Below are 12,270 nucleotides of genomic sequence, written 5' to 3' on the forward strand. Positions count from 1 at the left end.
CCCTGCCAGTGCCCAGCTCAGCGGAAGCGGTATGTGGGGGCTGTGCAGGGGCGGCTGAGGCCACCTAGGCCATCGGGTCATCAGGGCAAGATGCAGCCGCAGGTCACGTTTACAAGGACAGAGCCCCTCCCACCAGCATAAACCAAGACAGGGGTGTGCAGCTCCGGAGGGCTGAGCTTTCAGCCAGGCACGTTGGGGAACCAGGGCTAGTGGACCCAAGCTGGGGGAGCCGCTCTCAGCTCACACAACAGGGAAGGGACTGCTTCAGCCTGGCTTCAGCCACCTTCCAGGTCAGCTGTGCGACAGAAGCTCCTAAACTCCTGGTGAGTGCATGCTAAGTTGTTTCAGTCACGTCCAACTCTTTGAGACCCCGTGGACTGTAGCCCTCCAGGCTTCTCTGTCCATGGGGCTCTCCAGGCAAGAATATTGGAGTGGTTATCGTGCCCTCCTCCAGGGCATCTTCCTGACCCAGGGATGGAACCTGTGTCTCCTGCATTGCAGGTGGGTTCTCTACTACTAATGCCATTTGGGAGGCCCCAAACTCCTGGCAGGAAGCATGTGTTGGCCAAACTGGGCCGGGTTCTGCATGCCAGTGGCCTAAGGAACTAGTGGGGGAGCAGTGGGGGTCTCCCAGGAGAGAGTGCTTATAAGGAGGGTGGCTGCCGAGCAGCAGAGTGTTGGGAGCTGGGGGAGAGCAGGCATCACGAGAGGCAGGGACGGACATGTTTCAGGGAGGACCCAGCAGGCCTCCCACAACTGAGCTCAAGTGCCCCAGGTGAAGGCTGGGCTCCAGGGATGCAGCCCAGCCTCTGAGAGTTCCCCCTGCCATCTGGATGCCTGTCCGTCTGCCTCTTTCTTGCCTGCAGGCAGAGCCAGCCTTTTCCAGGCAACTTCCCCGGGGCTGGGCATACGGGACCCCTAGCTGTCCCCAAGGATGGCCTGGACTGGCATTCGCCCCCCATCTCTCCACAGGGGCCATGGGCAGCTGGATGTGAACTGGGAGGCATTTGGGAGCTGGTCCCCAGAGGGGCAGCACCACAGTTAGGGCTCAGCACAGCGGGGTCAGTGCACCCCCACACTCCCACCGAGGGCTGCCTGCGTGCTCCAGGAGAGAAGGCCAGAGCTCACCTGGGTCTGTTGGGAGGCCCGTGGGGGAGCCCCACCCCACACTCAGGTGACCCCACCCATGTTAGTCCCAGCCGATCCTTCCCTTCAACCTCACAATGGTCTCCATAACCAGGCTGCCGAGCTCTGGGATAATTTTTAAAACTACGAATGCCTCCTGCTGCTAAAATAACAGCGTGAAGCTGCTGTCTCAGAGACTGTGCCCCATGCGTGCCTGTCAGACAGGGGCTGCTCCAGCCAGCAGGGGCCACAGGGGGGAATACGCCAGGTCACACTGACGTCGAAACAGTGCCACCAAGGAGTTTGCCTCTTTAAGAGACAAAGAAATGTAAACACTGAGTTTCTGAATATACAGTAAACCTAAAATTTGATTGCATATTCATGAAGCATATTTAAAGAATAGTTCTTTGCCAGAGCTAGTTTTCTTAAGAGTGGAGATGAAGCAGAGAGGGAAACAGGTAGGCTAAATGCAAGGAGGGGATAGTGAGAGGGTGAAGGAGAAATGAGGGGAGGAGGAGGAGGTCACAGGCTCTAACAGAGTCCCAGGGGTCTCCGATCCTTTATTTCCAGCCTTCCCAGCCATTCAGCTCACCTTCGCCAGGAACCCCCTGAGCTGGGCACCCCAGCCAGGCCCAGGACATGGCAGGAAAGGAGACAGGTGGGCCCTTCCCTGTGGCGCCCACACCCAGCAAGGAGAATCCACATTACCCATCCCTGATACATTATTATACTGCTAAGTTCCCTGGAGGAGAGGGAGGGCCAGGGGAGCAGCTTCCAAGTCACTCAGCCGCCTGCCCTACCCCAGGGCATCAGAAAAGCCTTCTTTGTGGTCAGAACATTGCCTTGAGGTCTTAGCCAGGTGTGGGGGATGGTGAGCACACGTGAGGGCCCTGGAACATGAAGGGGTGTCCCCCTGGAGGAGGTACAGGAAAGCCATGTGGGCCTGATGATGGGCCTGACTCGGGCAAGGCAGGAGGGGACAGGTCTCTCCACTGGCCTCCAGTCTAATGGTGACCCACAGGAGGGAGCCCCGGAGTGCCTGGGTAGATATTTTCAGGAGCCCTCAAGCTGCCATGTGGAGATGCCAGGAGCCCTCCATGCATCAAAGGTGAATTGCACGGGGACCTGCAATTCCCAGCTGGGGCGTGACATGGAGCAGGACAGGGTCCATGAGGGTTGAGGCAGCTTCTTCCCCCGAAGAGGGATCCAGCTGAGAGAAGGTGACAGTGATCTGCCGTTCTCGGTCACTTTCCTCTGAGGTCACCGTGTCTCATGGTGGCTGACAGCTGCGGAGAAGGAGCGTACACAAAGAAAATAGCACAAAAGCATAAAGAATACCACCCTTAGTGTAACAGAAAGGAGAGGAATCAGAGGCGGTGGGGAGGCCAGGCTGGGGAGGGTGGTAGATGCAAGACGAGCAGCAAGGTGGATGTATGATCAGCAGCCCAGACCCTCCAAGGAAGTCACTGAAGACCTGAAGGATGGGGGCTGAAGCCAGATTTCAGAGAGCTGAATGAGTGGGACGGAACTGCAGTAGGGAGGGGTGTGGGCAGAGAGGTAGGTGAGGCGTCGGCAGCACCTGAGAAGGTAGGGAACATCTCTGGTTGGAGGGGCCATAAAGAAGGCGGTGGATGCGGGGGAGGCCAGTGGAGCCCCCTTCCCCATGTGGGGATTCTCACTCCCAAGATGGGAGGTAGCCCTGAACACAGTAACTGAGCAGCCTGGAGTTGGGCCTCGTGGCTGATTAGATGGGAAGTCTCAGGGACACTCGTCCTACAGCATCCTAGAGCATGGCTCTCTGCCTCCAGAGCAGGAACTCTGGACCCCGATGGGGGAGAGGCTACTAGAGGGTGTGAATGAGACACTAGTCGGAGGTGGCTGGGAGGAGGGGCAGGTGATCAGCTTCTGAGGGAGGGAAGGCGAGGTTCTCAGAGAAGCCGCGCCCCTCCCTGTGGTCCTGCAAAGCAGCAGGGACCAGGGAGGGGCGTGCCCGTGGGCTGTAAAAACAGAGAACTGACCCCCCCCCCCACCGCCCCCGTCCCCCACAGCAATGACTAGGACAGAGGAAGACAGCGCTGGAGGGCAAGGGGCAAGGCGTGTGTGGGATGCACACGATCCTCTTGTGCACCCAATGACTCCATCTAGGAAGCGCGGCCTGGAGTGGAGGGTGGAGGTGGGGGTGCGGGGAGGACCCACAAGGAAGCAGTTCTGTCCCTGGAGCACAGTCTCCAGGAGGGAAGCACCCAACGAGTTTTTAAGGTGCTTGTTGACATTCCAGCTGTGAAGGGAGCAGAGTGAAGCAGGACTTGAGACTTGGAGGCAAAGTCAGAGATGGCTCTCCAACCAGGATCTGGGCCCTCCGTGCCCCTCAGCCCTCTCCCCTGCCCTGGAATCAGGTTAAGCCCCCTGGCAACATTCGCCTGATATGAATCAAATGGGCAAAGCAGCACATATGACGGGAGGCAGATTTTTCTTGAGACCCACCACCCGCAGCTTGCAGTTCTCGAAGAGAACCACTCAGAGGGGTGAGAACCCTTCCAGAGGTGTGCTGCCAGTGGCTTATATGGTGTTCAGTGAGGTCATGCCTGGTGGCTTAAAATTATTGGGGTGAAGGTATTCCCACCACGGAAATGGGCAGACGCTGTAAGTCAGGGTTCCCCCCCACCACCGCCCAGAGATCCTCTTGTTATACGATTACCAACATGTCAGCCCAGGTCGGACTGCTCTCACCTGACCCTGGCTCTCCCCACAGTGAATGGAAAGGCCACGGTCACCATCGAGAGCTGTGCTCCGACACAGTTCATGTTCATGCTCAACGGCAAGCAGGAGCACGGGCTGCTGAGCCTCCGGAAGAACGGGATGAAGCTGGACGTATACCCCCCGACCGCGGGCGACCACAAGCTGCAGATCTTTGCCAAGGGCAACTCGGAGATCTACAGCTCTGTGCTGGAGTACACGCTCAAGTGCCACTATGCAGACATGGACGTCCAGCTGCCGGCTGAGTTGCACCAGCCCGTGGGCCCCAGCTGGTTCTCGGAGCAGATGGGCATCACCAAGCCGTCCCACACCGAGCCTGTCATCTACACCAGCGACGGGCGCTGCTCTGTCAGCTTCGGTGTGGAGGAGGGCATCAGCGTCCTGGCTTCGCTGCACGGAGACGATGGCCCCGTCACCGAGGAGACCCAGCGACGCTACATCTTCCAGCTGCACCGGGAGAAGCGGACGGAGCTGAAGGTGCAGCTGCCCCACGCCGGCAAGTTTGCACTCAAGATCTTCGTCAAGAAGAGGCAGGAACCGGGCAACTACCTTTTCGTCTTCAATTACCTCATTTGCTGTACCAACACCAAGGTGAACTGGCCCGTGTTCCCCGAGAGCTTTGGCAACTGGGGGGTGGACAATGAGCTGCTGGAGCCACTGTCAGGCGTGCTGCCCGCCAACCGCAACGTCCCGTTCAAACTGAAGCTGCACGGCATCGCCAAAGCCCTGGTGAAGGGGCAGGACACGTGGCCACTGACCCTGAGCGCCGAGGGCTACTGGGAGGGCAGCTGCAGCACCGCAGGCTGCCGGGAGGTGTACGTCATGGTGCTGGAGAATGCCAACCACAGCTTCTACTCCTACATCCTCAAGTACCAGGTCAACGCCCAGTGAGGGCCGCCTGCCACCCCCACCCCTGCCGGGCCGCGCCCAGAGCCCGGACACCACTGAGTCTGCATGGAATCCCTTCTGGACCTCTGCCTCGTGTTCCTGCTCCGCCGGAGGCTGCGATGTCAGTGGCCAAGGGGACAGAGGCAAAGGCCCTTTAGACGACAAAGGTGCTATGTAAATCCAAGGTATTGTAACTGTACTCACTGCCCAGACACCCCCCCTTCTCGTGCTGTCCTTGTTATTCTCGGGCTGGTGTGGGCATGCCGCCCGGGGCCAAAAACCTTTCCCATGATGGGGAGAGAGAAGCGGGCGTGATCCGTGAGGCTGAGTCATCCTGAGTTCTCGAGCCCCTTCCCAGGAGCTGCACAGAGCTTCTCACCAACTCTCGGACCCCAGGGGAGGTCAGACTGTCATCTTCTTTCCAGACCTGACCATCTCCTGCATTCCCGATGCTGCTGCTTATTCTTCCAAGTCCTGAGAAGGAAGGTGCAGAGAGGAAGCTAACTGCCCCCCAGCTAGCCCGGGGGCCAAGGGCCTCCACAATCCCTGTGTGTGCCTGAAATGTGGCAATAGAATCGTCATGGGAGACTTCAGGGCCGAGAGCAGCCAGTGCCTGCACTTGTTGTTCTGGGTGGGGGCCAAAGAGGCAGGGATATATGGCAGTCCTGCCACCCTAGTCTCAGGATGTAAGACCCCGACTCTGCTCTCAGAGGGATTAATTCCATCTACTTGGTCTATCAGCAGTTCACTCAGCCCCTGCAGGCCCTCTCAGAGCCTGTGCCTCAGGCCCCAACCTGAAACCCACACTGGGAACCCCAGGAGGCTTCTGGGCCCATGGGGACCCCTGGCAATAATCCTCAATAAAGACTTCAGGTGCAGTAGTAAGAACGCTGCAGTGCTGGGGACCCCCATGATAGCAGGGTCCCACCAGCCCCAAGATCTCTACCACCAGTGCCACACCTGGGGGACCTCGACCTGCCCTGGGAGCAATTTCTATCCCATGTCCCTTCCTTCCTCTCAAGAGAGACCCCCAGAGTCTGCCTTCTGTAGGGACCCATCCAGAGCTCCTTGCTTGCTCAGGCCTGAGAAGTCTAGCCTGCCCAGCCAGCCCTTAGCAGCACCTCAGGCCAGTGTTGCCATGGCAACAGAAGAAAGACTGGCTCCAATGAGGGCGGCAGGCGGGAAGGATGGAGAGGCCCTGAGAGGCCCTGCAGAGCCGCTGCAGCACCATCCCAGCACATGGAGAGGTTGCAGGTGATCTCACTTGCCCTCCTGGTTTCTTCAGCTTTGCAGCCCTGCCTACCAGGGCCTGGGCCCGGAAGAGCCAGCACTGCCCAGTACTCCCCTCCCTGCGCTGCCACTCCGGATGCCCTGGGCTAGCTACGGCCAAAGCTGCTGGGGATCCTCACGGCCTCCTTGCCTTCATCCTCACATTTGCGTATTCAACGAATGTTCGTGGAGCACTTAACCAGGTACTGTGTCAGCCGATCCTTCGTGCAGGGGCTGCAGCCCTGCCCAACCGTCCCGGAGCAAGGGTGGCAGCCGCCGTCCTTGCCCAAGCCTGTTTCAAGTTCCAGGCTCCCAACACTCCAGTTTGTCATCTCCCTAAGTTCCCTCCCCACAAAGAGCCCCACCACCCCCAGCGTGGACCCGGTCCAGAGGAATGTCTCAGGGGGCCCATCCTCCGCCAGGCCAGGGGCCCTGGAACGGGAGGGCAGTACACCACGGTGGGCTGAGCTGCTCTGGCCCGTGTCCAGCGTCCGCTGGCAGGCTCTGCCACCCAGGCATTCAGCTCTGTGTCACTCACGCCTGGAAAATGCACAAAGGCTGCAGAGGCGGAACCGCTGTGCACCACGACAGGGAAACAAGAGGAGTTTTTACACCCTGGAAACAGCCTTTTCTCACCCCTTTGATTTTATGGGCTGAAAGAAATGTGCTGTGTTTCATCAAAATAATAAGTGCCTTCTATGACTCATGTCACTCACTGGACCCAGAGCTGGCTGCGAGTCCTGCTGGGAGCAACTTGCATCCTCTACAAAACAATATAATTAGTCTATACATTCTGGAGCACACAAAGGATGCCACCCAGCAAAACAGGAGCTGTCCCAAGCAGGAGACGGTGGCCCAGCCTCTCCAAGCGCCTGGGAGCGTCAGCAACCCCTCCCTGTTCATTTAACCAGGCGCCCCCCCACCCCGCCCGCCTCCCCGCCCCACTCCTTGTAAAGACAGCTGTAGGCACAGACAACACCTGCATTTCTTTCCACTAAAGTAAAAATACATGAGGTGAAATCCAATCTTCATTAATTTTTACACGCATGTTGCTCAGGGTAGAATTCGGGGTTGCATTTTGAAGTCTTTTATTCAAATCCCCATCTTTGTTTCCCGATCGAGGCGTTCTACGGCCAGTGGAATGGCACGGGCGCCCCCTGCTGTCCGATATGCGGAGCTGCAGGTGCTGCAAACTCCCGTGAGGCTGGGGTTTTTATGCAGCATTTGAAAAAAATGCGGCAGGGATGTTTATATTAAATTCACTGAGGGCCTTCTCGTGGCTTCTCAGAGTTTTCTCATGTATACGTGGGGCACGTCGTTTCCACACAAGTTGTGAGGCGAGGCAAGGGAACTGCCTGGCATGGTGCGAAGAACGTGATAACGGTTTGAAAATATTTTACCCGGAAATCGGGTAGAAGTGGATGGGACAGTTCAACCACATTCATTACTACGTCAGTGAAAAATTGGAACTGATCGAACTCAGAAAGCCTTTGCTGCAAGTCCTAGGATGGCAGCCCTCCAGCCACAGAAGGGCATAGAGGGTCGGGGAGGGTGGGGGAGTGGGAAATGGGCGACAACCACAACTGCAATTAACTTTTGTTCGACTTGTTTTGGAAGCGCCACCAGCGCAGTTGGACTCTGCCTTCAATCTGATTGTGAACATTGTGTGTTCCCCATATGTTACATTGTCCCACCAGGACAAACCCCTGACAGCCTGCTGAGATTAAGAGGAAATAAATAGATTAACTGAAGCATGAAGGATTTAGGCTAGACATAAAGAAGTACTTCCTGTTGTTAAGCAGGAGGGACAGGTTGCCAAGAAAGTTTGTGAAATCCTCTTCTCAAACGACTGGAAAAGTAGAAAAATTTTCTCAGTGGTCTGGGGTCTTCGCTGCCATGCTATCCAGTTCTTTCCAAACCAGTTTGATTCTTGAAATACACTGGATCACCCACAGCAAACGGGGGGCCGAATAGTACGGTAGCGTCCTTTGCTGTTGGCAAAGCTTTCAGAGGCGAGAGGTGGTGTGCATCTGCGTCCCCCGTCAGTTTATCCGAGGTCGATCATTTCTTTTCATTTGGATGCATAGTTGGAGCTTTGAAGAGGTGATTACTTTTCATAACGTGTGCATTGAGTTGTGTGGGCCACTGGCTGTTAGGTATGCTTTCCCCTCATTGTTGCTGGTGTTGTTTTTCAATAAAATTTATATTCATTTTTACCCAACAATGTAATTATCGATCCATTCTTATCACAGTTCTCACAAGCAGGAGAAAGAAAAAAAAAAAAAACACTTTCATGTTCAAAGGGAATGTTAGGAAAAAAAATCAATGTCCCAGCTATTTGAATGTGATGGTGAGATGCAAATAGAATGTCAGGCAAATAGCTATTTCACATTAAAGGAAACATAATTAGGTTAGCTCCAACCCCTCTCCGGCTCACATGCCTTTGAAGAACATGAAGGCAGTGAATCTTGTTTAACTTGAAAATTTTTAAGTTGATCCTAATTTCTATTTTTAATGGGAGAAAAAAAAAGTGTTCCAAAAATGCCCATCAGCCTACTTTTTGTTGTTGTTGGGAATGTATATAAATATATATTCCGTGATATTCATACATTTGTAGAAACTTTCCAGCAGGTTACCTAAACAGATTATTCATAAATTAGACATTTAGGGAAATATAGCAAATGGAAATCTAGACACCTCTGAGAAGCTGCTGTAACCATGGAGACGATTCTTGTAGCTGTCATGTGAAGGACAAAAAGAATTCGTGTTCCCAAATTTGGCCTTTGTTGCGCTCCTCACTGCTAGACCCACAAACATGAGCCTGAGCATGCTTCTCCTTACCAAGGATTCCACGAGTGACCCATATCTTTAACAGCATGTTAAGGGGAAGTCCGAAGAAACAGTCTCCAAATAATAGAAGGAAGAACTCTCAAGCTATTAGAACAGTCTGAAAGTGCCAGCTCTGAGGCTGCCGTGGATGACCTCTAAAGTCCCTTCCAGTCCGGAGAGTTTGTGATGCTGTGTCTCCGTGAACAGATGCCGGCGGGCGGTAGGTCTGAGATTGTCAGTGGCGGAGCATCTAAAGGGCCCTGCTGTGTTAAGAGCCTGCCCTGTAGCCCCCACCAGACTGCGCGGCTGGCTCCTTTCTTGCCCGAGGGCAAGGGGCTGGAGGAAACCCAGCAGAGGGACCAAAGGGGAAGCCGCAGCCTCTGACAGGATGTTGCTTCTCTCTGATTTTGCGAACAGAACTAAAGAAAACCAAGAGACAGGCAGCAACTGGGATGCCCCCTCTTGGATGCCCTGCCAGCCTCCCTGAGTCAAAAGACACTGAAACCAGATCACTTCTCTTCCCCAGATTACCTCTGACTCCTCCTGGACTGCCAACACAGTAAATGTACCCCCATGCCCAAAGTCAGACTCATGGTGGCCACTACTGACTCCTGCATCCCTTGCGGTGAGAAGTCTGGTCCATTCTGCCATGTTCCATATTTGACCTGCTTCTCCAACTCCATGTCCACCCCACTCCAAAGCCTTCCATCGTTCCGGCCCTCCTCATCTCCCAGGGATACATGTGATTGCTTCCTATAACAACAAAAAGCATCAACACTTTCACTGGCAAAGTCTGAATACTTTCAGGGCTGTCTCCAGGAGGGTTGATGTCTCAGGAAACAATGGTCCAGTGAACACTCAGAGCTCCTGGTTCTTTAAGCATCATTGTCCCCAAGGCTAATCCTCTCAAGAGAAGTGCCTGCAGGATGAGACATAAAAGAGAGAAAATGCCTTCAAGGTCTTTGTGTACCAGTGGCAAAACTGAGACATGAGGGTTTGAGAATGAATGAGAAGGAAACCTGGACTTTAAAACAGCTCTCCAGATGTGTGGTCATTGCTACCTGGGGCACCGGGTTAAGGAATCTGAGGTCACAGTGGGCTCAGTAGGAAAGAGCACTATGATTAGCTGGTGATCCATAGATACTAGACTGAAGGGTGTGGTGTGCCATGCACTTGCCGAGTCTGACTGAAAGGAAGGCAAACCCAAGCTAAGACCAAGTGACACAGGAGATTATTCAGACCAGTGAGTGGGTGCTGGCTTCCCAGCAAACTCGCCCACTGACAGACAACCAGTCAGCTCCCCCCATAGGCGCAAGGATGCTCTAGAGGCGTCCTGACAGCCTCTGGGATTCAGGAGGAGCCCACCCAACCCACCGCATGGAGCACCCAAATGCATAGCACTCCAGGAAGAATCAGGCACCCTGAGCTTGTATGCCTTTTCATCTCATGATGAAACGGTACCTTGCATTTAGACTAAACGATCGCTATGTGTGCAAAGTGAACATCAATTGTTCTTTCCAAAACAAAATTCTTGACCATCGGCTTTATTTACAGCATTGTTGACCCAAGAGATTTCTTTTTCCAGCTAACTAAAAAGTATACGCAACGAGTGACTTTGCCTCTGTGGGAAATGTGGGTTTACAGGAAGACAAAGATTGCCACCTGGCTGTGCGCACTCCTGGTGTTCACCTCCAGGAAGCAATCAGGGAACTGATTGATCTGAGGAGTGCCCTTCTTCCTGGGGGGCCTGCCGCCCTCAGCTTGCTCTGGGATTGCTTTCTTTCCATCAGGGGGATGGCTGACTGCCTCCATGACACAAAGAATCAGCCATCATTTCACCGTGGCTGTGCGGGGGCCAGGTGGGGACTCCCCACTCCAGACTGGAGGACAGTGGGGAGGTTTGTGCTATGAGGGCAGAGGGGCAGCCACACCGTGAATGGCCAAGAAGAACTGGTGCACGTGATTAATGGAGAACAGATGCCTGGAGTGAGGGGCCCCTGGCAGCTCCCATATGGACAGAGCGGTGATGGAGGAGGAAAGTGTATACAGAAGAAATGACTGCGGGATGACAAATTGTCTGGTGAACACTCTGCTGATATGTATTAATATATGTATTAGTGTGTATGTGAATACCAAGTGGAATCTGAAAGTTAACATTGATCATTTCATCATATTACAAAAAATTAAATGTAGCCAAGATACCACAGGACTTTGGAGGCTGCCCCTGACTCCATCCTGTGTGGTCATCCCGCCCTTAGGACTGGGGTGGATGTGGATGCCATGAACATTTTCATGTCTGTTTCATCCACACCAGACCCTTTCCCCACCTCCCAGGAGAAACAACAGAGAGAACCTGATCCCATGAGAAGATCGCCTCTGTAAAAGCTTCACTCGTCATTTTTAGAGCTCAGCAATAGTGTTCAAAGTCCATTTTAAAAAGAAGCCAATGGGCTTCTTCCTAGAAAGGTGACCTCTTAGCCACCGCTCGCTGATGACTGAAAGCTGTCATGTGGGATCAAGAGCCACAAATGCAGGATTGAAGCCTTGGTTTCTCTCTGTAAACCTTGGCTTGACTGGGGGCTCCCCAGAGACCCCTTCCAGCAGAGCTCCCAAGGCTGGGGGAGGCCTGCAACCCAGACCCGTAGATGACATCTGGATGGTACAAGAGTTAAAGGCACCAACTCTGCAGTTAGCCACTGGGATTCCACCCCCGCTCGGCCCCCTACCACTGCTGTTGGCAAGTTAGTGAGCATCCCGTCTCCATGTCCTCAGCAGTAAAATGGGGGTAATCATAGCACCCACCATGTAAGCTTCTTGTGGGGTTTGAATGAGTGAACAAGGGTACAATAAACAAAGTCCCAGCACTAGAAGGCACTCAGTGAGGCTCAGCTGTCATCACCACAACAGTCTTCCCCAGGCCTTGTGAAGATACTGACCTGTTGCGTGATGTTCCCTGAAGAATCTGAAGGTCGCAGGCCGCTCATAAAATCATACCAGCCCCTGACCTAATAAAGAAGAAATCCTCTCTCCAACTGTTGGCCACCCTGCCTCTCCTAGAATTGTCCAGAGACCGGGAGCTCAGCTAGGCAGCTATTACTTTATTGGCACCTCCCTGAAGGATGCCTTCATTGAGAACAGTTGGCCAGTCTGCACACTGGCTGGGGAACATATCTGTTACATTCCAGGACCACCATGTAGCAGGAGCCCTGAGCCCCCAGTGCAAAACCCATCTGAAGCACCCAACCCCACTCTCCCTTCCCCACCTCCTGCTTCAGACAAAAGGGTGGAAATTCTTCCCTTCTCGCAGTAACATTTAGTAAACTTTTGTAGACCCTTGAGTATCTTTTATCAGATGTATTTCTAGATATGCACGAATGTATTTTTCATGATGCAGTAAATGGT

At 54.0% G+C, this 12,270-nt stretch overlaps 1 protein-coding gene across 1 annotated transcript in view; it reads left to right on the forward strand.

Annotated features, from left to right (window-relative positions):
- KY (kyphoscoliosis peptidase) overlaps positions 1–8,255 on the forward strand; it is a 50,845-nt gene extending 42,590 nt beyond the window's left edge. The window contains exon 11 of the mRNA XM_020879404.2: positions 3,878–8,255. Coding sequence (XP_020735063.1) covers positions 3,878–4,773 — 896 coding nt within the window. The 3' untranslated portion in view covers positions 4,774–8,255. The remainder of the gene's footprint in view (positions 1–3,877) is intronic.
- The last annotated feature ends 4,015 nt before the right edge of the window (positions 8,256–12,270 follow it).

The sequence above is a fragment of the Odocoileus virginianus genome, chromosome 4 (genome assembly GCF_023699985.2).
Source record: "Odocoileus virginianus isolate 20LAN1187 ecotype Illinois chromosome 4, Ovbor_1.2, whole genome shotgun sequence".
NCBI classification, from domain to species: Eukaryota; Metazoa; Chordata; class Mammalia; order Artiodactyla; family Cervidae; genus Odocoileus; species Odocoileus virginianus.